The following is a 26024-nucleotide window of genomic DNA, read 5'->3' as shown; positions in this document are numbered from 1 at the left end:
CAGAGACAGATCCAGTTTTAGACACGTCCTGGCTCAGGTCTTACGTGATGTCTTGAGAGACCTTCTCTCAACTCTGCTTCCACTGAGTGACTCCATTCTCAGGTTCCATCCACCAAAGTGGCCTTGGCAGCATCAGGTTTGTAACATCACAGCTCCCAGAAGAGTGAGCCCACTGCCCCAGTAGTGGAAACACATGTCCCCCAGTGGAGCCCTGGGGCCCTCATTGCCCTGAGTGGGAGCATCTGGCCGCCTTGCACAGGTTCCACACCCACCCACCCATCCACCCAGAGAGACACATGTGCTGACCGGCTTAGTCTCGGTCACCTGCAGCATTACCTGCAGGAAGTGGGCTGAGTGGGGAGAGTGGTCTCCAGGGGAAATCAGGGCTTGCTTATGAGGAGAGTGAGCGGATGCCGGGTGGCAAAAGCAGCAGCTGGCTACTGGCTGTTGACCCAGCAATGGAGGCTTTTGGCTCCCTGCCTCCTCCGGGATGTTAACTTAATCGCCATGTGATCACTGTTATGTTGTGATTCCCCACAACGGATCCCACCCTATGTTCAGAAACAAGGCCAATGCATTTCCTTTCCTGGTGGACTCTAAGACTACTTGTTCATGGGTGCAATTACTGTGCTTAAGGCAAGATTTTCCTCCTGATGCCAACACAGATCACAAAGATGTAGGCAGGCAGAGTCTACAGCCACGGGGCCCTGTAACCATCCTGCCATTTTTCCAGCTAAAAGCAGAGCAGCTGAGCAACTCTTGACTTGACTTGCTGACAGTTTTATCTCTCAGAAGTTTGAGGAAGAAATGAGAGAAGCTGTTACTCTGGAGTCAGTTCTGAGCCAAAAAGGATTAGAGAAGCAGAAGCCATGGAAACCTTGGGAAGCAGATCCTGTGCCTCATTAGAGTTCATAATAGCTGAGGGAGGAAATGCAGGATGCAGAGAGAAAACACCCTAAGTTTAGAAAGACACTCACAGAATTGGGGAGAATAACAGAGCGTCTGAAGACTGGAGGCAGGTCAGCTGAATCCTGACTTTTAAAAAGGCAGAAGAGATTTGATGAGGTGTACCCTGGGAAGCTTTGTGGGCCTCCCCAGGCCGACTTTCCATGGATTAATACAGTGACAGCTTGCATAAGGTCTTGCTAACATGCTCCTCACAAGCTTCTCCTTTCTGAAGAAAGGTTTATCTCTTTCATTCATCAAATCCTTATTATTGAGTCCCTGTTCTGAGTACTGCACCGGGTCCTCGTCCTCTGAAAACTCCTAGTTTAGGAAGAGGAGAGAAACTCCTCAGTGCCAGCCTAGGACAAGTCACCATCATCTCTCACCTGAACTTCTTCCTGCTTTTGCTGTCTGACCCCCTGCATTCCACCAACACAGCAGCCAGGGTGACATTTGAAAAACATAATTCACAGTGGGTCATTCTCCTGCTTAAACACTCCTGTGGCTTCCTATCACACTGAGCATAAAATGCAGACTCCTTACCACAGATGTCTGTTCTGGAGCCCATCCTGTCCCCTCCTGCCATGCCCCCCTCTCACGCACCGTATTTCCATCTCTCTCGCCTCCATTCTGTTCTTCAAACACAGGCCTCGCTTGGGACCTTTGTACCCTCTGTTTCCTCTGCCAGAAACACTCTTCTTCCAGATCTTCCTTCTCCCCTCTCTTCCCCTCCCTCCCCTCCCCTCAACCTTCCCCTCCCCCTTCCCCTCCCTTCTCTCCCTCTCTCTCCCCCTCCCTTCCTCCCTCCCCTTCCCCATCCCCTCCCCATTTCTACTAAAATTTAACTCCTCAGAGAGGCATTCCCTTGCTTGCCCCCACTCCCGCTAAAGTGCAATAACGCACCCCCTCCCTTTCACTCTCTGTCATAATTGACTCTCCATCATACTACCCTGCTCTCTTTTCCCTGTGGTATGCCCAGTTCCCTTGTTTATCTATCTCCTTGTCTGTCTCCACACTGCGCCACAAGCTCCTCAAGAGTAGGACAGTGCCTGATTTGTTTATTGCTCTGCCTCTGGTGCCTGGACCGGAGAAGGTGCTCAACAAATGCTTGTTGGCTGAGAGGATAACAGTGGCCTTCATTGGCAATGCGAGGTATACGTACGGGTTATATACGTCAGAACAGAGCTACTGTCAGGCAGTATTAAGGCTTCCCATGGTCTGAGAGTGAGAAGCATTTCCAGGAACCTGCTGTTCGTTTGTTGTTTCTTGTGGCCCATTTGTGCTCTTCAGTGGTGTTCCTGCTCTTTCTTGCTCCGTTCTCTCCATTCTCCTTTTTCATTCAACTAGTCTGTCTTCCTTGGGTTCTCCAGGCAGTATTCCCACCTTGGTTCACATAACCATGTTTGGTCTATTTATCTGGCATCCTAGGACAGCTTCCTGAGCAGTGGTGGCACTCGGTCCAGGGAACACAGCTTGGATGCGCAGGACCTTAACTCTTATGTACATCACGGGACTACTAGCAAGGAATCAGCTTGCTCCGACTGGGGAGTCTGGGCCACCATGGTCTCCAAGGAAATGGACCTGGAATCAAATCGTATAAGAGGAATTAGAGGAACCTGCATAGAGAGAGAAGGGACTGGTTTTCAAGCTGGGAGCCAGCACTGGCCGAGGCAATAAACAGCTTGCAGGTTTGGAAATGGCACTCAGCTTTGTGTAAGTTTTGTGGAGGAGGATTGTGCAGATGGGCTTGAGAGCCTAGAAAGCAGGTTGAGAAGGGCTTAACTAGCCTGCCAAGCTGCTCAGGCTTTGTCCTGGAAGACGATGGGAACTGTGGAAAGTGTTTTCAGCAGAGGAGTAACAAAATTAAATTTGTGCTATAGAATTTAGCAGCTCTGTGGAAGAAATTTGGAGGTGGGAAGAAAAGATACAAGGCTATCATGATTGTCTTGAGAAAAGACAATGAGGATCTGAAATAGGGCAGTTGGGAGTGGGAAGAGGAAAAAGGACTTGCCATATTACTTAGGTAGATCAACAGAAATTGGTGACCCTCAGGGTAGAGTCACTGAGTTATAGGAAATAGGGAAAATAGGAGGAGGAGACAGTACATTTGGATTTATTGATATTTAAAGGAACTTGGGAGCATTTGAGTCCTGTAGGCAGTTGGATCTGAGTTCTTTACTGGAAATACAGCTTTGGGGATCATCAGCATTCAATCTGTGGTTGCTACTCCAAGGACCTCAGGCTAACATTGCTTCCCTTATTAACACTGAAAATGGAGGATTATGAAAGTTCCCACGACTTACCATAACGACTTCTCTGCAATGTTTGGTGGAGTCTCGTGACATCATTTTGTATCAGGTGGCTAAATGTTAAGATGATCAAGTTGCTTTGTAATAGATTTAATTACCATGGTGGGAAGATGCTAAGGAACAGATCAACATCAACCGAAGGAGAGAATTCTTTTCATTCTTGTCCTGGTCAACATTTTTCTTAGGGATTTAGACAGAGATATAGGAAGCCTGCCTACTCATCAAATTTTCAAATTACTTAAAGCTTTGGTGTATAGTGAATATGTCAAATGAATGTCAAAGACATTTGCTGTTTTGAGCTGCCGAACATACATTTTTCCTTCTTTTTGGTATCAGTGTCTGGATTTTCATTTGGATACCTTCCTTTCCTATCTGTATAGCCTGTACATTTCTCCATGAACTGAACCCAATCCCAAGTCCAAAGTGTTCCCTGATCAGTTTAAGTTAATCTCCACATCCCATCCTCCTAGCTTTGGTGGTTGGTTCAGATACACATGACTCAATGTATGCCAAAAGACAGCAGAGAAGTTTGGGGACCTAGGAGAAAGAAGATTCCCTGGGCTTCAGAAAGTACAGTAATTTTTTCTTTTTTCTCCATTCACCTTTCCTGTTGATAATAGTGCCCTTTCACAGCATGTTAGAAAGGATGCTCAATTTTCCTGCTATACGGGAACAAGGAAGCATGCTGTCCCCACAAGCCACTGGCAGCTATCTTGCAACCCAGAGGAGAACCAGACTCAGGATGGAGCAAACCTGAAGAAGGGAACATGAGGAGGTAGAAATAAACAAGTTTTTGGTGACCTTCAGCCACTTGATTGCATCTGACCTAAAGCACCTCTGCTGGTTTGGATGTATTATGGCCCCCAAAACGCCATTATCTTTGATGCAGTCTTGTGGAGGCAGTTGTATTAGTGTTGATTAGGTTGGAACCTATTGGTTCAGTGTTTCCATGGAGATGTGACTCAATCAACTGTGGGCGAGACCTTTGATTAGATAATTTCCATGGAGGTGTTACCCCACCCATTCAGGGTAGGTCTTTATTGGATCACTGGAGTACTTCAAAAATAGCCACACAGGCCCAGACACAGAGCAGCTGCAGCTCAGAGAAGACAGAATGCCCCAAGAGCAACACTTTGGAGAAAGCCATTTTGAAACGCAACCTGGTAGCAAGCAGACGCCAGCCACACACCTTCCCAGCTAACAGAGGTTTTCCGGATGCCAATAGCCTGTCTCCAGTGAAGGTATGCTTTGTTGATGTCTTACCTTGGACACTTTATGGCCTTAAGACTGTAACTTTGTAACCAAATAAACCCCTTTTATAAAAGCCAATCCATGTCTGGTGTTTTGCAAAAGGGCAGCATTAGCAAACTGGAACAGCACCCCTGAACCTCTCAGTAACATGAACCAATAGTTTCTTTAGTTTTTGAGATCACTTTGAGTCTAATTCTCTGTTACTTGCAACCAACAGTGTCCTGTCAGTAATAAATCAGCCTCCAAAGATCTCACCAGATTTCATCAAGTTTGATGTTAAATTGAAATTCATTGGGAATAAATATTGGGCTTTTTTACTTTGCTTCAGAAAGTTTATTGAACAAGTACTTTGTAGCAATGCAAGTATAAACGACTGGGGATTTGGGTTGACCTTAAGCTCAGTGTGATATGGAGTCAGAGAGACTTGATTTTAATTACATCTTCCTCATCTACCACCTGTAGTAGATTGAATTGTGCACCCCAGTTAGGATATGTTCCTGGTCTTGGTCCACATTTTGGTTGGTGTGGACTCATTGTAAATGGGATCTCTTGAAGATGTCACTTCAGTTGGGATGTAGCCCAATTGGATGAACTTAGGCTTTAGTCCAGATTACTGGAGTCTTTTAGAAGCAGGATGAAATTCAGACAGAGAGAAAGCCATGAGAAAAAACCAGAAGTCGATGGAACCTGGAGAAGGAAGGAGAAGACATCGCCATATACATTGCCTCATGACAGAAAAGCCAAAGCCAGCCCCAGAATGCCACAGCCTTGCCTTGCTGACACCTCAGTTTTGGATCTCTCCTAGCCTCAAAACTGTGAGCCAGTAAATTCCTGTTGTTTAAGCCAACCCATTGAATGGCATTTATTTTAGTAGCCAGGAAAACTAAGATATTACCTCTGTTACCTTGGCAAGTCAGTTGACCTTTCTGAGCCTGGCTTTCATCATCTGTAAAACGGAGGTGACACTTGCCTTTCAAATATTGTGAGAACCAAATGAGATATTGTTTGTAAGTTCCGCAGCACAACACTTGGCACAGAGAGGTGCTGATAATAGCTTAGCAGTGGCAGAGTGGTAGTGGTATATTTATACTTTCAGCTGCAAGAGACAAAACTCCCAACTCTAACTAGCTTATCCCAGAAGGAAATGTTTGAGCATGTGTAACAGGAGATCAAGAGGTGGGCAGCCTCCAGAGTGGGGTTTATCCAGAAACTCAGCCTCTATTACTCCGTGATTCTCTTGGTTTTGCCTTCCTCTGGCCATCCAGAGCAAGGACTGCCATCTGTGCCTTAGAGTTCCCAGTGCTCATCCCAGGCTTCCCGCCTCCTGAGTGGACCAGCTGAGGTCACTCACCAGTACTGAGGCCGGGTTGCTGGAATGTGCTGGTTGGCCTGCCCTTGGCCCCAGGCTACCAGCCTTGGGCCTGCCTTTGGAGCCTGCTTCCCTGGAACCCCATGGATTCCCTAAGGGAAACTTGGAGCTGTCGGAGAGGGAGAGCAAGCATGGATGCTAAAGAGGCTGCCAACGGGAATGGGCTCAACGGGAACTGTCCCAAAAGCTAGTGCAGTCGAAGACTATGTTCATACAGTTGTAACCTGCCTTCCTAGTCAGACTTCATCTTGAATTATGTTCCATTCTGGAACATAGGTCAACTGAGGCTCTTTCAGAGGAGTACAACCAGGACTGGGGAAAATGTGAAGCCATGTCATGTGAGGAAGGGTTGAGAAACCCTGTGTTTGGGGGCTGGCAAGAGAAGTGGCATTGTGATAGCCAGAGGGTCACAGTGCTCTATGAGCACATGGTGAAAATGGTGCTAGTAGCAGCTGTCATTTATTGCCAGGAATTGCACCCAGTTCTTCACATGCATTGTCTCCCTTTGTCCTTACAACATTCCTTTGAGAGGGGACCAGCCCTGCCAGCTCATTGCTTAGTGTCCCTGTTTAATAGATGAGGAAATGGAGATACAGAGAGGTGAATTAACTTGCCCAAAGGCACCAAACATGCAAGTGGTGAAGCCAGGGTTGAAGCTCAGGTCCCCTCTGACGGATATTAATGCCTGAGTCCCACCCAGACCAATTAAATCCCTGGGATTGTGTTGGGACAGGCCTTCTGAAAGTTGCCCAGGCAATTCTAATGTGCAGCCAGGGGTGAGGACCACTGGCCTAAGGTGTAAACACTGAACCAAGGGTCACAGTAGAGCTGCCCTCAGGAGCCCAGTAGGAATTTTGAGTATGTGAAACAGCAGGTTAAAAACCACAGGGACATAGAAGGACTGCGGTGAACTGAAAACAGCAGAACCCAACTGCCTACTTTTAGCTTTTCAAAACTTTTTGATACAATGCTATCAAAGCACGCCATGGGAGGCCACCATTCTGCACACTGGTGCTTCTCAGACTCCTACCTGCTTACCAGTCACCTGGGGAGCTTGGTACAGAGCAGTTCTGGGGTGGGACCTGCCATATATCCTGCAGTTCTAATCAGCCCCCAGGTGATGCCAATGCCACTGATTCACAGACCATCCTTTGGGTAGCAAAGTTGTTCATGGCCATACTGCCCAAGAGTGACCAGGTGGCGGTTAAGTCACCGGCCAGCTTTCAACCCTGTGTGAGGGGGAGGGTCCTAAGAAGCAGGGTGTCCAGCACAATAGCTGCCTGCTTTTGGGAGCTTTCCTCTCCTGGAAGTTTCCAGAGATCAAAGGCCTGCTCTCAGGTTTGTTGTGGCTGACCTCAATCACAGGGAGTGTCTGAGATACAGAGAATCGCTGTGCGTGAGGCCTGTCCCAGAACCTGACCCCTGTGTTTCTTTGGGAAGCAGAACTTCCATCATCAGCAGAAAGAGTGGATGCATCTTGTTAGCACCTTGGGGGCCTGAAGATCTGATGTCAGTTGAGAGCTTCAGCGCCTCATCCTGAGAGAGCCTGTGGTGCCTTCTACGACTTACACCATCATGGCCGCTAACCTCAAGATTCCCGGCTTCAGAGGCTTCACAGCTTTGGGGATGTCCTTGAAATTTTTTATTCTGCCACTCTTTGTTCCAGGGACTCGTAGCCATTCACAGCAGCAAGATGCTATTTGGTTTTACTCAAGGTCGTATCATCCGTTGGTAGTAGAACCAGAATTAACATTCACGTGTCTTTATTTTTTATTCCTTTTTATTTTCTGTTGTGCTTTGGGTTTTGTTTTAAAACTGTTTAGATAGTCACTCAGCAAAATATGGTTTTGGAAATGTAAAAGCCAACTAACCAGCCCCATGAAAGCCTTGGCTGGTTGACCAGCTTTTGTGTTAAAGTCATTACCCCGCCTGGCTGGACTGTTCTGTCTCTTTCCGCAGTCCACCAATGGAATGATTAAGGTGGTAGATTACCTGTCAGTCCTGCTTACTCCAAGCACACTATTGAATTCCCTCCCTGTCTACCCTCACATGGCTTCTGTCCATCTAAGTTAAAGGCTGTTCTGTACTTATTGGGCATTTAAGGCTCTTTGCCTTCCTTTTCACTCTAATGCCCACTCCCTGGCCTCAGTTTGGTTTCAGGGGATCCCATCCTAGTCCACACACCCCAGGTCTGAGTAGGATGAAATTTACTCTGCATCTGCCATAGCGTATATTTAAAAAAAACTGTTTCACAGATTGCTTAAATGTGACTTGTTCTTTTTGCCCTTAACCATTGAGCAGATACTTCTTCCATGAAGTTTTCCTTGAGTAATCACACTCCTCTGAATTCATCTTTATCTGGTCCCTTCCTGTACCCTCTAACAAACTCTTCCCTTAAGACTCTGCTGCAGGAATTGATCCTGTGTCTCGGACAGACCCCTTCTATTGGAGATGGCTCCCTTGTTTGGAAGGAAATGCACAGTTCCGTCAGCACTTCGTCAGTCTCAGCAAATGCCTATGGATGTGTGCCCATTCCAGTAAATATAGGCTAAAGTACTTTGTGCTCATGTTCTTGGAGCATGCTTCTTCAGTCCTTTTCAGCCTGTGCCCCACCATTAAACTGCCAAGGCATACCAAAGGAGTGGATTGTCCTCCCTCACACACCCCAAGGTCTGGTGGCTTAGGTTCAGTATTCAGTGTAAATCAATTTTTTTAAACTGTGCAATGATTACTAATTAACACAGCTTTGCCTTTATCTAATTCTTTACAGTGTGCAAAGGGTATGTGTGTGTGGTGTGCATACATAAGCATGGTGTACACACATGCCCAAAGCTCAATTTTTTTTTTACCACCTTGTAAGGAGAGAGTAGTAAATCTGCCCCCTACGCACGCAGCAAAACCCCCAAAACCCCTGAAATGTAAGGAAGAGGCATGGTCTGGATAACCCAGTCCCAAGCCTTAGACTCCTCAGCATGCTACCAACACAGAGAGAGAGAGTCTTTTCTCTCTGCCTTTTCGCAAATGCAAATATTCGTGGGAGAGATCTCACCAGAAGCCACTATCATTAACACTCTAATTAGCATTTCACACCTTAGCAAGGTTAGATGACAGGCAGCCAGGTGTGTTGAGAAATGGGATATGAAATAGATGTCCAGGGAATGAGGGGGTGCCTGCAAGGGTAAGAACGGGGTGCCCTGGGGGAAGAGGGGAAGGGCATAAGCAGGGACATGACATGATCAGGCCTATTTCAGAAGGATTGTTCCTGCAGCCACAAGGAAGGCAGATTCAAGGAATATGGGACAGGGGCTCAATGTCTCATAGTAGGAAGTGGCTGTGATGATGGCAGAGCTGAGGCAATCCTATTGAGGATGGGGAGGAGGAGGCAGAGTCAAGAAACTTGTCAGATCCAGATTTAGCTGGATAAGAATGCTGTAATACATCCTTCAGGTATAGACTGATCACTTCCAGTGTTTGGCCAAGTGTTGGCAATAAAGGTAAAAAGATGGCTCTGAGCTCAAGGAATTCCCAGTCTCAATCAGGAAGACAGACATGTTAACAGATGATTGCATCACACTGTGGAAAGTGCTACTGAAAAGTCTGTCTTAGCACAGAGCCCTGAGAAAGGAATGATTAATTTTGCCTGAGAGATAGGACAGTAGTTAACACTGCCCAGTGGAAAGGAGATTGTTGTTGGGTGTCAAGGCATGAATAGGAGTTTCTCATGTGGACAAAGGGAAGAATTAGCAGGAGAGACAATGTCTGGAAGGGTATGGAGGCTTGAAAAATGGTGAGCTCAGGGACTAACTCTAACTCGGTGCAGGTGAAGTGCAAAGCCTACGGGGGACAGTACAAAGATAATTCATTCGAGAGAGAAGAGTCTTAGATGCTATTCTGCAGCAGTGGGAAACTTTTAAAAATTGCAAGCTGAGAATTGTATTTAAGGATTGCTCCAAGAGCAGTGTGGAGGCTAAGTTGGAGGGGAGGTGGTAGCAACAGGGAGACCAGGATGGAGTAGGTATAAGGTTTACCCCATGATAGTCCACTCAACAGACGGCTTAAGAATGAAAGCAATGACAATAGGAGAAAGGAAAGGACTCAAAAGACAAGTAGGAAGCAGAGTTCTCTGCACTTGATTGCCGGCTTGATATGGGGGATACCCCAGAAGAAAGAAGCAGTGATAAGGGACAGGTACCCATCCAGGAGTTGGATGGGGAGAACGATTGTGCACCAAGGCAGGAAAAGCAGGAGACACATACGGTACGAGAGAACCAGAAGATGAAGGTTGAGTTCTGGAAGGAAAATGCCCTGACAAAGGGAAAGAGGAAATGAGAATGGGGTCAAATCATTAAGGGAGCATGTTTCTGATGAAGATCAAAGGGGATTTTAATATTCAGCCAAGATGCACTGAACTGCTACTGCCACAAAAATTGTCACATTTTATCCTAGACTCTAGCCACTCCCTCAGCATGTCGCTCACATCTCCACTGCCTTCTTGCCTTCTCTGCTTGGTTGTTTCCTAAGCATTTCAGACCCAACAGGGCCTAAACAGGTGTTGGCCTGATTCTCCACTGCCACATGTGGTAGTCTTCGTCTCAGGAAAATGGTGCCACCATCTCATCCCTGGGTCATTGCAGTCGCCTCCAAGGGCCGGGCCTCCTTCCAGTGAACTCTTTACTACCCAGCAGCCAGTGGTCTTTTAAAAATGGAAAGCAGATCACATCACTCCCTGAGAAAACCCTTCAGTAACTTCCCAACATTCCTAGAACAAATTCCCAAGTCCTAACACCTGCCCACATGGTTCTGTGGGACCAGGTTCCTGCTGACCTCTTGCTCATCTTTTCTTCCCAGCCTTGCATGTCTTCCAGCCACACCCATCTTGCAATTCTAAGAGCAAGCCAAGCGTGGTCCCTCCTCAGAATCCTCCCCCAAAACCTTTACATGTTTCCCTCCTTTCCATCGTTGGCATCTCTGTCCAGATGCCAACCCAGCAGAGGGGCCTTCTCTGGCCCACCTATTTAAAATAACCCCCTACCTCCACCCAGTCTTGTCACTCACTCCCTGTTCTTAGGGCTAAGACATGCTGCATTTTTTAAGGACCGTATTACTGAGGAAAATTATTTGCTTATTGTTTGTCCATGTTCAGACTCTTAGCTCTGGGAAGATGGAGACTTCATCTCTCTTGTTTGCTGCTATGTCCCCTGATTATAGCACAAGGCTTGGTAAATAGCAGGTGTTCAATAAATCTGTAGAATGAATGAAAGAAAGAAGTGAGCCCTGATGTGCTGGGCCACATGTTAGGCACGTTCATATGCATTATTTCATCAAACCCTCAGAGTAGCTCTCAAAGATAGGCAGGTATTTTACACATGACCAATGAAGAAACTGAGTCATTTTCCCATGTCACAGTCAGTGCTTGAGTGCCCGTCTTTCAGGGACCCAGATGTGAGGTGGGATCTTTCCTTTGAGGTTGAAAGGGTGATGGGTGTAAGCAAAGATGTGTCTAGTGCTGGAGGAAAATGTGTATGTTCAAGCCCAGCAGCAGCCTCTGAGATCTCTGAAGCTAAGACACAGCCATCCACTGATAGGAAGGGATTCAGTGGTGGGATTTCAGCTAAAGGAGGAGAGGTAAAGGATGAGATCACCATCAGGGAGAATGGGAAGGAAGCCTACCCAGAATTTGAAGAGCTACATGCTGTGTGGAAGGTGCAGCTGGGGTTGCAGCTGACTGTGGTGATTCCATTCATGGAAGTTCTCTAAATAATCGCCTAATAATTCTCCTGAGCCCAGGGACAGAAAAAAGCAGGTGGTTTGGATTGTCCAAGTTTTGGAAATTGATGTGGCATTGCAATCAGTGCCCTGGGGGGTTGAAGAACTTGGAGAGTATGTGTAGGGTACGATGGCAGGGGCTGGAAGTGGGGTCCAGACCGAATGGAATGGAAGCCGAGAGGCAGGAGATTAGGAAGGGGTTAAGACCTCACGGTCTCTGGAGGATCAGAGAGCTGAAGTCAGGAGAGAAGGTGGGTGAAGTGGAAAAGGGTAAGAGGCAGTGGTCAGCGGGATGTGTGGCTGTGACATTCCCAGGTAGCACCGTTCTGGGTGATAGAATGCTCTCGGGTAGTGGTGTTCTGGGTGATGGGAGGACTAACCGCAGCCCTGAGCGCAGATGGCTGTAGATGAGCTTAGGTCTCTGTCCCTGGCGGTGAGATTGTGGAAGGGAGGGGCTCTGAGATTGAAAGGCTCCCGGGGGACATTGTTGAGGCCAGGTCCTTGGGGTGGGGCAGAAGATTGTGATCTGAGCCCCCAGTCTGGACTAAGCATAGGAACATGCCAGAAAAGAGAGGGCCTCTCTGTAGATGGCAGCAGAGATGGGCACAACCAGTGAAATTCATTTTCAGGTCCTTGGCTGAAAGAACAGTGCCAAGGGAAAGGGTGTGGCACAAAGACAGAGCAAAGAGGGAGCAAGGAATCATTTGCAACTTGGGCTGGGTGTTCAACAACTGGGTGACTGGGGAAGGGCGTGGTCTGCTGCAGGAAGGGGCTGGGGATAAAGACCAATGTCATGAATTTGCCAAGAACCAGCTGTTTAGCAACTTAACAAAATTCAGTTTTCCATTCATTTGTTGACTTTGAAGCTGACTGCATGTTCTAATCTTCTAGGAATTTTTGTATTCATGTTTTGGATCTTTTAAAAATGACTTTCATTCATTCCTTACTCGTTTGTGTGTGTGTATGTGTGTGTGTATGTGTATGTGTATTTACCATTTTCAACTTATAGAGACTTTCCACAAATCCTGAATATGTTAATTTTCTTCCCTCCCCTAAAATGTCATGTTCTAGTGAGCTTTGAGAAGCCTTTAGCGATGAGGCCAGTGAGTTTCCAGTCTCCCCAGATGACCAGCATTTGCCCATGTTGACAGCACCTCGGCAGAAACTTCTCCTGTCTTCAGTCTGCTCCTCTCAGAATTCTGGAATTTACTTGAGCCTTCACCTCTTGGCCCCGTGCCAGCCTGCACTAATTTTGCTGGGACTCTCTCCCTAATTCTGGGCAGGAGGCTCCTATGCTTCACTTTTTTCTTCACATAACCATGCCCCGGCACTGTGACTTGTCACGTGGCCTCTGGGTGGGTTCTTTGTCTTCCCGAGGGACAGCTGGGCACAAGGGGAGAATGCAGCACCCTATCAGAAGTGGGCAGACCTGGCCTGGCTTGGGTCCTGCCTCTGCTGCTCACCACTGACTTCCCAGGCGCATCCCTTTGCTGGCTGAGTCTTGGTTTCTTCCTCTGTCAAAGAGCGTGGTAACCCCTGCTGTGCAGTACTGCGTTGAGGATCCAGTTTACCTTTCGAGAATGCCTGACCTGGCGCCTGACCCCGAGGTGCTCCTTGGATTGTGCTCTTTTCCTCGGGAGCAGATGTCTCCCTAATTGATATGTCAGTCACGGGAGGCCACAGGACATAGTCTGTGACTGTCGCTTTTGCATTTTTCCAAAGCATTTGATAAGATGCTCCCCCTTTTGGCACAGGTTCCGAGTACCCGATTGTCACTCCACACCTCACACCCCCAACCACATAAAGCAGTTGGAGGCCCCCTCTTGGCCCCACCTCAGCCTCCTCTGCCCTGGCTCTACCCCACACCTGCCCCCAGCTTGGTTCCATGGCAGTCTGCAACCTGCTCCAGGACCCAGCTATGGGCAGGGTGGACGCTCGTTAAACCTTGATCAACTCTACCAACGACTACATACAAATCGTCTTTACTGGCTACTCTCATGGTTCTGATCCCACCCCCATGTATTCAGCCACTTCCCACTGAGAGCCTGCTGTGTCCCACACACTGCTGGAGGCTCTATAGATGGACGGATCAGCAAACCACAAAGACAAAAACCCCGGCCTTTGTGGAGTTAACATCCCCAACGACTCTTCCCTCACTCTTCTACTACTCTCGAATCTCTCTTCCCAATGTAGTAGACTTTGCTGGCTAATATACATCTGGGTGGGGGGGTGTTTGGTAAGTTTTTAAAACATCTATTGAGTGTTTCCTCTGTGCCAGGCAATGTTCTAAGCTTTTTTTAAGGAATCATCTTATTCAATTTCCACAAAATTGTATGAGGGAGGCTCCATTATTGTCCTCCATTTACAGATGAGAAGCTGAGAAACAGACCCAGGGGTCTCAACCCTTGCCAGTGGCTCACACCAGTGGGCACAGCTGACTCCAGGGCCCGTCCGTGCCAGCACTGCTATTGCTGCCTCTCAGTTGTTCTCAGATTGTTCCTTGGACAGCAGTGTTTCTTTCCAGTTAGATATAAATTCCTTGAATGCTATAATCCCATGTGACACCCAGCACAGGCCCATGCACAGAGCATGAATTCCGGTACCCAGGGCTAAGCCACTGCAATCCGGGTCTTTCCAGGGTCTCAAGCCCGAAAGTTGCTCAGGATCCTCCAGGCCCACAGAACACCCTCTGTTTGGTCTTGGCACCCTCAGCCCCACACACCTCCGTGTGCAGGCTCCCCTCTGCTCTGTGGTTGTGTGGGTCAAATGCAGCCCTCCCGTCACCTCTGTGTGGCACCTGTGCCACCTCCCTCCTCTCCCCAGCTCCACTCTCTAACCCTGGCTCCAAGATGGGACCACAGGACGGCTTCTTACTGCCTGCAGCCCGTTTCCTTCTCCTCCCCTTCCATGCCTTCTTAACATGCTTCCCCATCACCCTCACACTCTCTTTTGATCTCTCAAATCCAGGCCCTTGGAGAAATCAGACAGTATGAAATATGAAAACTGCTTGGGAAGTAATTGAAGAAACACTGTGACTTTTGAAACCCATAGAGATAGTGCTTACACCTTCTTACTCACATTATTTAATTTTTAATGGCGGATTTAATTAATGGAGATCAGGTCTTCTGGTTTCAGATGTGCATATGGAGCAGCTGGAGGAGGAGGAGAAGGGAGCGTGTTTATAGGGCAGAAGAGAAGACTTTTCAAAATCTGCAAACCAAAGAGTCTAAAGGGAAAGAAAATCACCCAAAAATAATAGTTCGCACGCATCAGATGCTAATTAATATGGAAGAATTCAGTACAATACCTTTCAAAGAGATTTTGCAGTGATTCATAAAGGTGTAATAGGACTCTTTTACAAGTACCAGTGGACCCAGGGCTGCCTCTGGGCACTGTGCTGCACGGGAGTCAAGAAGATCTCCTGGTCCTGGCAATCCAGATGTGAAAGGCTGCATCCATCTTTCACACCACTGCCCGAATAGTGTCTCCAAAATACACGCTACTCTTTAGCAGTCCCTCACTGCCAAAGGAGATACGTTCAGATCTTCCAGCCTGCATCTGATCCACCAGGCCCTGGGATGGCTTTCTCCTTCCAGCCCCTTTCCTTGCCCCTGCTCCTTGTGCTGCCACAGCACCAAACCACTTCTCTGTCCCTCTCACGCAGCCACATGGTGCCACCCAGCTCACTGCATACTGTTGCCTCTGTTCTGAAGACCCTCCTGTGATCATTTGGCTTGTTTGTGCTCCCATGTCAAGACACAGTTCATTAAAAACAGACGTACCCTTTAACCCACGAATTTGGCTGCGAGAATGAACTGCGCAGATATATCACTCGGGGACCAAGGGATAGATGGCAATATGTTATAGTGACATTTGGGAAACAACCTAAGTGTCCGTGGATGGGGAACTGGTTAAGTGCATTCTAGAATATTCATTCACGCAACAGAATACTATTCAGCCGTTGAAAAGGAAGAAGTCTCTGAGATTAAGTGAAAAAAGTCAAGTGCAGTACATTGTATCTCGTGTGGGTCCCACCTGTGCCCTGCTTGTATGTGCTCGTGGGCTGTCTCGAAGCGTACCTAGGAGGAGGAAAAATAGAGGACCAGAATCCAGGGCTGAGGAGGGGCTGCTTTTCACCGTAGGCACTTCTGTCCTTTCTGGGTATTATTGTTGTTTTTAAACCATGTGTAAATATTAGTTTTTCAAAAACTTTTTTTAATGTGAAAAATATATATAAGTCTCAATACAGGAGTCAGCTCCCAAGACACTTATCCTTTCGGGTGTTCCCGCAACAAACTGGAGCATGAGCTTGGGCATTCCCTCGTATTGTGGTGTTGCATGCATCTGCTCACCAGTTGTGGTGAGCCCCCCCAAGGTCTTGGAATGGGTCTCATTTGTTTCTGAATCCCCTGGCACTTAGTGGGTTCTTGGTGTGAATGTGTGTGGTGCCAAATCCCATCAAGAATCCCCAAGTTCTCCATGATGGCATGGTGCTCCTTCCCAGAAGAGGGAGTCTGTGCAACTCCAGCAGCCTCAGGAGGGTTTGTGAGCACAGGAAGCCGACCCAGTACTCCCCAGTTGCTGGCCAGAGGCCCTGGTGTACCAGGGGAGCAGTGGTTGTGACAGCCTATAGTGACATCGAGTACTTGGGATCTGCTCAGGCAGATCAGACGCGGACTTGGGGGCAGGTCAGGAGAGGAAGCGGAATTTCTCTGAGTCAGATTGAGAGGCAGTAGAGGAAGCTACAGTGGGGTAATCACAGCCACTTCTTGGCCTGTGGGCACTTCCTGTGACATATCTAGCTGACCACATGTTCAATCCAAGCTGGGAGGCTAACTGCCCCCCAAGTTCACATGGGCCAGTCGTGTCCATGGAGGTGCAGCATCTAGAACAAAGGGGCTGAGGGTCTCCTGTCAGCCTGGAGAACCTTGGGCCCCATCTGGGGTGTGTACACTCCCTCTGAGAAGGGACACTGACAGACGAGTGTGCCTCAGAGACTGCTACCTGACCCTGAGTGGCCTGTGAACCCACAATTACAGGAGCAGAGGAGAGAGCACCTGGGATGTGTGGCTGTCAAGTGGGAAAGGAGGGGAACTTTTCGGGAAGGCACATTTTAGCTTTGGGAAATTCAGTGGCCCATGGTGGTGGCTCTTGTGGACTGAGATGCCAGGCACTGAGCCAGGCACCTTAAATCCACTGTTTCTCTTGCCCTCACAACCACCCTGCCAAGTTGGGGATAATCTGCTTCACAGCTAAGCAAACCAAGGCACAGAGGAGTTAAGTGATTTACCCAGAGAACACAGCCAGCATGGACCAGTGTGGAAATTAAAATTTGGATCTGTGGACTGTGGGGTCTCTTAGTGAGGGCCCCATGAGTGCAAGTTTCAATGTGAGTCTAAGTGCTCATCCATCAAGGACATTAGAAAAGAGAGTTGGCAGGGAGTGGGAGGTGAGGCCTTAATTTTCACCCTGAAGTTAGGGCTCTTGGCTGTCCATCTCTGTATCCTTACTTCCTCATCCAGGAGTTGGTTCAGTGAAGGACTGGTTGAGGCAAAATCATAATCCCTTGGTTCGAATGTGAGTGTTCCGGAGAGAAATCGTGCTTGGAGACTTGTGTTTGGCACATGCCTGTAGTGGCCAGGGCACCCCAGCTGGGCCTCAGGCACTGGGCTGGAGAAGAATATATAGTTATTTAATGCCTGGGGATGCTGGAAGCAGTCCTGGGAGCATCTGTATTTTTCAGTTTTTATTCCTACTAATTCTCTGAGGCATCAGTCATCGCCCTGATTTGCAAGTACGGCACACTGAGCCAATGAGCAATGAGAGGGGAGATGGCTTGCCCAGGGTCACACAGCTGGTCCTAGCCGGAGAGGACAAGGCCAGACTGGGTCCCAGGCCTGTCTGGTTCATCCCAGCGCAGCCCCAAGCAGAGTTCCTTTCCCTGGTGGTTCTCATGCCTTAGCACTCTCCCTCAGCCGCACACACTTCCATACTCCACCCCTGGCTGGCACTCCCGAGGCCATGGGGAAACCACAAGGATGGGGTGAGGGACCTAGTTCCAGCCCAGACTCTCCCTTCTTAGGGGATCCTTAGGGGAAGGTGCTCCCTCCCTTCAGCCTCAGTGACCTCCACTGCTGAGGGATGATGGGATTGGATGACACATAGCTGCTTTTGCTGCTATGGCTTGGATCCTGAACACCTGTCACTTTTTCCTGCCTGCCTGAGTTGGTTTATTGCTAATCCCTTTCCGATGGTTTCTCTGAGATCCAGGCAATCTGTGTGAGTGGCAGAGTGGCGCCACCCCAGGCTTGGGATCGTGGTGTTCTAGCTCTGTGACTTTGGGACCTGCCTGACTCAGGCAGGCCCCTCCCCCTACCTGGAGGGACAACCTGGTGGTGGCACCTAGAGCTGGAGGCTTCAGTGTGAAATAGGGATGCTGATCCTGCCCCTGTGAGTCTTTGAGGAGTAAATGCAATGAGGTCTGTAAAGGGTCTGGCATCAGACTTGGTAGGTCTTGGGCAGGCTCCACATGGCATCTACTGATGTTTCAAGCACCGTCCCTGGTGAGGCTCACTTCCCAGGCCCTCCCTGCTCCCACCCGGGGACCTGGCCTGGCAGGCCCAGCCTCAGGGGCCTCCTCTCAGCTTGTGTCTTTCTTGAACCAGCCTGAACCAGCAGGAAGAACCTGGCTTCTTCCTTCCACCTACATGTCTAGCCCTTTGTGAGCTTGCGTGGAGCGAGGCTGGAGGAGGAGTCCACTCCTTTGCAAACAAGAGAAGGAAGACATCGGAAACATCACATGGAAAGGAGAGGGCTGAGCCTTGGGCCTGTATGGCCTTCACCAGCTCAGCTCTGAGGTATAAGGAAGTTAAGTAGTGTAGCTGGAGTCGCCCAGTGGTGGGGCCAGCATTTAAACCTAGCTAAGTCTTACTCCCAAGTGTCTTAGTTTCCTGGCTTCTAAAGCAAACACCAGGCAATTGGTTGGCTTAAACAACAGGAATTTATTGGCTTATGGTTTTGAGGCTAGGAGAAGTCCAAAATCGAGGCATCAGCAAGACGATGCTTTCTCCCTGAAGACCGTGGTGTTCTGGACTTGGCTGCTGACCATTCTTGACCCTTGGCCTTTCTGTCACATGGCAGCACACATGGTGGCCTCTCCTGGCTTCTGGGTTCCGTTGGCTTCTGGCTGCTCTCCTGTGGCCTTCTCCCAGTGTGTCTGAATTTCGTTCTGCTTATGAAGGACTCCAGTCATAGGATTAAGACCCATTCTGATTGAAATGGGCCACAACTTCACTGAAAGGCCCTATTGACAAGAATTCACACCCACAGGAATGGGTTAAGTTGAAGAATATATTTTTTCTGGGGTACATAGCCCCAAGGCAGTACTCCAAGCCTGGGCTCTTGCCCTATACCAGCCTACTTCTATATATATACATTAATCTATAATCTTAGGTAGAATATTATAGGTTATAGAAATGTCCTACAACACTCTGGACAAATGGGCAGGGTGGTCATGGTGGGCAGCAGGAAGTGTCCCAACCTGGGACTCCAGACACCTGGGTTTGAGTCTTGGGGCTGCCACTTGCTTTGTAATTTTGAGCAAGTCCCTTCACCTCTCTGGGCATTAGAATCTACCTATAAAATAGGAGTAGGACCTGATCAGGGGTCAGCAAATGTTTCCTATAAAGACAGTAAATATTTTTAGGCTTTGTGAGCCAAATAGTCTCTGTCACAACTACCCAGCTCTGCTGTTGGGCACAAAAGTAGCCATAGTCAGTACTTAACCAAATGAGTGTGGCTGTGTCCCAATAGAACTTTATTTATAAAAACAGACAACAGGCCAGTTTCTGCCCGTGGTCGGGGTTTGCCGATTCCTGAACTAGAGGACTTCGTGATGTGTTCGGAGCCTGTGCTCTCCGAGGTCTCTGTGGCAGCAGTCAGCCCCTGCTTGGAGCTAGACCCCAAGCTGTGAATTAATCACCAGATGCCGGTCAAAAAATTCACATCTGTCGATTTATGATGGGATTGCATCCCGTGAGCGAGCCTGAGGGAAATCTCAATTTTCGGTAACCAGTTCTATTTTTCTCTTCATAGACTGCTGAGATGTATAAACTGTCTTCACAGCAATTCCATGAGGCAGCTTCAAAAACGGAAAGCACAATACAGTAAGAATTTGTTTATTATTCTTTGTAAACTTGTACCGTATTTGTAAAAATTCCCACATGTCTTGAAACCTGCCACCACCTGCCTAATTTCAAATTTCTGTAATAACTTGGAGAGCCATCTGTTACTCGGTTCTCTCCCCAGGATCTACAGGGGCCATTGGTCTTCTGAAATTGGCCAAATTAGCCCTCCTTTTCTCTCTAGCTGCCTGGTGAATCAGGGGGTGTTGAGGCAGACTCAGCTGAGTTATTTTCAGAGCTCAGGTTCTGTCTTCTAGGTAGGAGAGGAGCTGGTGGTGGTCAGGTCCTGGAGGGAGGAAAGAAGGGGGTGCTCCCGGCCGCCCCCACTCCTGCTTTGTGGAGAGAGCTTTCTGGAAGTCTGTCAGTAGTGGACAGGACCTTCCACGTGCCTTGTCCTATGCTAAGACCTGTCATATACTGACAGTAAGAATGGCCCCGTGTGACTCCAGGGAAGGACTGAGGTTTGGAGACACTGATACCTTGCTCAGGTCACACAGGCCTAAGTGCCAGATTTCTAATCATTTTGTTCTGTCTCCATGATCCAGGCTCCCTGTGCTGCTAGTTAAAGGCTGTGAGTTTGAGCATCAGGGAAAGGGGGAAGGGGAGACAACACATCCATGACCAACACAGCAGGTTGCCAGTCGCTGCAAGTGCATGTGCACGGGAAAGGGTGACACCACCAGGGTTCTGGCTTCTCAGTGAGGATGGTGTCTATGACCTGGGGAATCACAGATTAGCCATGGGGGCTCCTCCAGACTCCTCTCAAGAGAGGGGGCAGGATGATTCAATGGGGCACCAGTCACCGTGTGAGACAGCGGTGGCTGACAGTTGGCACAAGGAGAGGAAGCTGTCACAGAGGGGTTTGGATAGCTAGGAAGGAACAAGCTGCTGGTAAAAATGGCTGCTGATGAAAAGCACGTGAGGAGCCAGGTAGTGAAATGGGTACAGACCCACACAGGCCGTACAGACCCCAAGGATGCTGAACAGAACAGAGTAAGGATTTTATTTTTGAGCATGAGCTGCCTGGAACTGGGGGAAAATCCCACTATATTGTGGGAGAAATGTTTGGGGAAGGGAAAGAATTATCTCGAACTGTGCCAGCAGCTCGATGAAGGCCCATTTGGTGGCTGTGGTCTGCAGGGAATGCGTCCTTGCTGGGGCTGGGGTTCCACAGGGCTTCGGGTGCAGGCACACAGCTTTGAGTGGTGTGGTCCCCAAGGAAGTTTCCAGCTGCCCTCATGGACACACAGAGCCCAGCCTCACAGGCAGTTCAGAGAGCCCGTCCCGGAAAGAACCTCTCAGTACTTGGGCGTTAAGTCCTGTTTCTGCTGGGGCGCGGATTAGGAAGAATGACAGTTCAGTGAGGAGTGGCCAGAAGCAGTCATACCAGGGACTGCCGAGGGACCTGCGAGCCTGGAAATTGGCAAAGCCCACAGCTGCCGCCCCTCTTCCCACCACCACCCCCAGCCCTCTTACCTGAGCAGTGCTTGTGAACGCAGCAGACATTGAATCCACAGCCTCTTCTGCTTCACCGGATCAATGAGCAGCCTGCCCCATGTGGCTGCACGAGGAGTGGAAGCAGACAGCTTTGCTGTCAGTGACTGCAGTGCTTTTTTATCTGCCATGTGGCCCCCCAATCTGAGAGTGGCCTCCTGGTCTCCTGGACCCCTGGCTGAGTGAATTTGATGTTATTAGCGTGCCCTTTCTCATCTTCGTATCCTCTGAAGACAAAAGGGAGACAAAAGGCATGAGTGTGTTTTTAATCTGAGTGACATATAAGGGTTTTTTGTTTGTCGCAACATTCCTTGGTAATAATTTCTGTTATTCACTGAGCACAAACTAAATGTAGTAGGTACTATGCAAGGCACTTCAAATACATCATCTCGTTTATTAGTTCCATTTTACAGATGAAGAACTGAGGCTAGAGAGGTTGAATAGCTCTCAGTGTGCACGGTCACACAGCTAATATGGTAGAGCTGCTCCCGAGCCACTGTTCTACCATAGCAGCTGTCTCTCTCTCTTGTAGCTAACATACTCTGAGCCTAACTGTGGTCTTCATGAACTGTCCCAGTTACTCCGAGAGTGAGACATTATCGATTCCCCTTAGACAGATATGGAAATGGGGGCTTGGAGAGGTCAAATTGCGGGTTCAAAGCTACCTACATAGTAAGACGTTCCTCCACCCACTGGGTCCCAAGGCAGCCTTATCCTCTGATACCCTGTGCCAGAGTGTTCATGTCTAGAAGGTGTGAGCTCCTAGAGGCAGGGACCATATCTGATTCAAGTCTGCCCCCAGGCCTAGCACAGAGCCTGGCACCAACGAGAGACCCTAGATATTTGTGAAACAAAGCAACTAACTCCACAGATTGTAAGGCTGCCTGCAGTTTGACATGTGAGGGCCTGAAAAGCCTGTGGCTACCCTGAGAATTACAGGAAAGGAGATTAGAAGGATCCATTGAGAAGGACAAACCTCGGTTCAAGGCAGAATCCTTTCTGTGGGCCTCCAGTTCCTGGTAGACTGGCTCAGAACTGCTTCTCCCAAACCCTTCTGTTTCCCTGCAGTCCCTTGGGATTCCCCTGAGCAACCCTGGCCACCTGTGCCAGTCTCTTCCACTTCATTCTCCTTACCCATCCATCCTGAGATCAACCACGTGGTGTTTAACCTCCTAAAGTGATGCTTCCCTCATGTGGCAGTGTTCAGTGGCTCCTTGGTGCTTCTGGTCCTGCGGGTTCAGGTCACTCCCCTCAAATGAACCTCTTTTTCAGTGTCCATCGCAGTCCCCTACCTACACCCTTCCCTCCAGCCAAACCAGCCTCCATGAAACTCTCCCCCAAGCAGGCCTTCAAGCAGTTTTGGTCCTCAGACTTGTGCTCACTTGTCTAGGTCGACTCCATTTTTCTGTGGCCCTTCTCCTTCAAGCTGCAGCTTGGTGAGGTCTGGCCTCATGGACTTCCTGACAGCCCCCTGAGTTCCCAGTGTCTGGGCACCGGGTGCACTGTTTGTACTGCCAGATATGCAGCTGTTTGCTCTGGGTAGGGCTGTGTCCCTCAAAGACCTCTGAATGTAAGATGGGCAGCAGGATGGGGTGCTAAGAGGTGGCCTTGGCTTCAGAGCCAGATAGTCCTGCCACTGATGGCTATGTGCTCTGGGGCAAGTCGCTTCAACTCTTTGGGCCTCAGTTTCCTCTTGTACAAAATAGAGATGATACCTCCTATAAGGTTTTTGAGTGGTGATCAGATGAGATGCCACCGAGAAAGTAAACCTAGGACATTGGAGACTGTCGTTGGTTTGGTGATGTGTGATATTAGTAATGGCTGGCATCTGAACCATCTTCCAGGACATCACTTGGCACAGAGTAGAGCAGATTTGATAAATAAATTGAGTTTACAAAACACTTTATATCTTTTCCCAAACGGAGTCAACAGGAAGCAGTGTCGAGTCAGAAATTATTTTGCTTAAACACTGGGGAAAAAAAAATCCTTGACTGGTAGATTTCTTGGATTAGCAAGTGATTGTAAATTGCATTGTAAATGTCACAGAAATAAATGCCAAGCGCTGTCAACAGTGATACTGGGGAATTTTCCTCCAGTGCAATGGAGCATCTTTAAAAAATTTTGAGTAAACCAATTGGTCACCTAGATGGTAAGCGGCAGGTCTGAGGAGTCACTCATTCATTCCACGCTCATCAACAGATGGCCTGTTTGCCAGGCACCATGCTAGGCACTGGGAAAACAGTGGTAAACAAGGCAGCTTCAGTCCCTACAGCAAGGAGCTCACAGCATTTGGGGGATGACCAACAGTATTTAAAAACTGATTACACAACGAGCAACTACCCAAACAATTATTTAGTTACAGTAATGAGAGCCACCAAACAAAGCTTTTGAGTTAAAAAAACCTGTGTCAGGGAGTCTGACCGAGTCTTAGAGGTTTGGGGAGGCTTCTCTATGGAAATAACAGGAAGAGTAGGAGTTCGCCAAAGGAAGAAGGGAGAAAGAGCGTTTCAAACGGAAGGATCAGAGTGTGCAAAGGCCCCAAGGCAGGATATTTGACATAGTCAAGGAATTGAAAGAAGACCAGCATGGCTGGAGAGTAGCGAGTGCAAAAAAGAGAGGCAATGAGGAAGCTCCAAGAAGCCGGCAGGAGCCAGGTCATGTAGGACTTTGTAACCATATTGGAGATTTTAATTTTATCCTAGCAGTGAGCTACCATTTGGCTTTATTTCTTTTCTTAAGTATACATTTAAGTCTGTAAATTCCTGTATGAATGCAGCATTAGCTACATCCTGTTATATTTCATATGTCAATTTCCATTATAATTCAGCTCAAGATTTTTCTAATTTTCATTCTGATTTCTTATTTGACTCATAGGGTAATTTTGAAGTATGTTGCATAATTTCCAAACATTTGGGGCTTTTCTATTTACCATTTTTGTAATAAATTTCTAGTTCAATTCTGCTGTGATTAGAGAACATACTCTGAATTATGCTAGTCCTTTGAAATTTGTTGACACTTGCTTTGTGGCCCATATATGAAGGTTTGGTAAACCTTCCATGTGTACTTGAAAAGAATGTGTGTTCTGTCAGTGGATGTAGTGTATATTTGTGAATTAGGTCAAATAAGTTTGAATTATTTTTATATCTTTACTGATTTTTTTGTCTGCTTGTCCTATTAATTGAGAGAGTATGTTTGTCTCCCACTATGACTCTGAATTCGTCTATTTCTCCTTTTATTAGAATTGCCAAGAATTTAGAATTGCCAAATATTCCTGTTAAATTGACCCTTTTTTTTCATTTTTTTAAAACTGTAGAATATAACATATATATATAAATATATATATAATGACATATATACATAAAAGTGACAACTTTCCAAGTGCAATTTAACAAGTAGTTAGAGAGCAAATTTCAAAGAGGTTACAATTCCACAGTTTCAGTTATTTCCTTATGATGAAATATAACATATATACAAAAAGGTAATATCTTTCAAAGTGTGATTTAACAAGCAGATATATAGGAAACTTCCAAAGTTATTATGAGTTATAGTACCATATTTTCAGTTATTTCCTTATTGTGGAAATACAGCATATATACAAAAAGGTTTAGCTTTCCAATTACCATTTAACAAGTGGCTATAGAACACATTTCAAAGGATGCTATGGGTTACAGTTCCACCATTTCAATTCCTTCCTTCTAACTATCCTAATGCCCTAGCATATAAGAAAAAGAAAATTATTTAAATATTTTTCATAATCCTTTGTTAAGTTCTGTCTTGTCAGTTGCTACCCCTTCCTCTAGTTCGATCACTTTCCTGATCTTCAGGGATGTCTAAGCAGTGGCCACCCTAACCTGTTCGTGTTGAAAAGGGGTGTAAACTTTATGAGCAAAGGGGACACATCTAGTTGATGTTCTTGAAGAGGCTATTGACTCTGGGTTTTGGGACTTAGCTGGCATAGGAGCACTCTGAAGGATCTAAGTTTCTGACGAATAAACTTAGTGAGTGAAACCTTCATAGAGTCTCAGAAAGGGATCTGGGCACTCTTTAAGGTTTTGGGGACTATTGTTGACTTGGGCCTATCATATTGTGGTCATTTGGCATATCTAGGTGAAGCTTGCATAGGAGTAACCTCCAGGACGACCTCCTGACTCTATTTGAATTCTCTTAGCCACTAAAACCTTATTTTGTTGCCTTTCTTTTCCCCTCTTTGGTCAAAAAGCATTCTCAATACCCTTAGTGCCAGGGTCAGGCTCATTCCCAGAATCCATGTCCCACATTGCCAGGAAAACTCATTCATCTTGGGGGTCCTGTCCCATGTCAGGGGGAGGGTGATGAATTTATTTGCAGAGTTAGGCTTAGAGAGAGGAAGTCCACATTTGAGCAACAAAATAGGTTCTCTGGAGGTGACTCGTAGGCATATTTACAGGTGAACTTAGCCGCCTCTCTACACCATTAGTTTCACCTGAGCAAGCCTCAAGCTCAAGAGCTTGACTTTTAAAGTAGGGGGTTCCTAAGTTCCCATAGCATATGTTATATCCACGATAATCCATCCATATTTCGCATTATCATCACCTCATTGTACAGACATCGTCACTCTCCATTTTAAACAATTCTCATGACCCAAAACATCTCATAGCTCTTGTCAGCCTTTATTTATTTGTCCCTAGTATTTGTGTAATACTAGTATGGTATTCCTATTAATTATAG

At 47.5% G+C, this 26024-nt stretch overlaps 1 protein-coding gene across 2 annotated transcripts in view; it reads left to right on the top strand.

Annotated features, from left to right (window-relative positions):
* CHCHD6 (coiled-coil-helix-coiled-coil-helix domain containing 6) overlaps positions 1-26024 on the top strand; it is a 311755-nt gene that overhangs the window by 209537 nt on the left and 76194 nt on the right. For both annotated transcript variants that reach the window (XM_037803406.1, XM_037803397.1), the window contains exon 6: positions 19735-19805. In XM_037803406.1, the coding sequence (XP_037659334.1) occupies positions 19735-19805 (71 nt within the window). The remainder of the gene's footprint in view (positions 1-19734; positions 19806-26024) is intronic.

Source organism: Choloepus didactylus, chromosome 1 (genome assembly GCF_015220235.1).
Source record: "Choloepus didactylus isolate mChoDid1 chromosome 1, mChoDid1.pri, whole genome shotgun sequence".
Lineage (NCBI taxonomy): Eukaryota > Metazoa > Chordata > Mammalia > Pilosa > Megalonychidae > Choloepus > Choloepus didactylus.
This window is presented reverse-complemented; position numbering and strand designations above follow the sequence as displayed.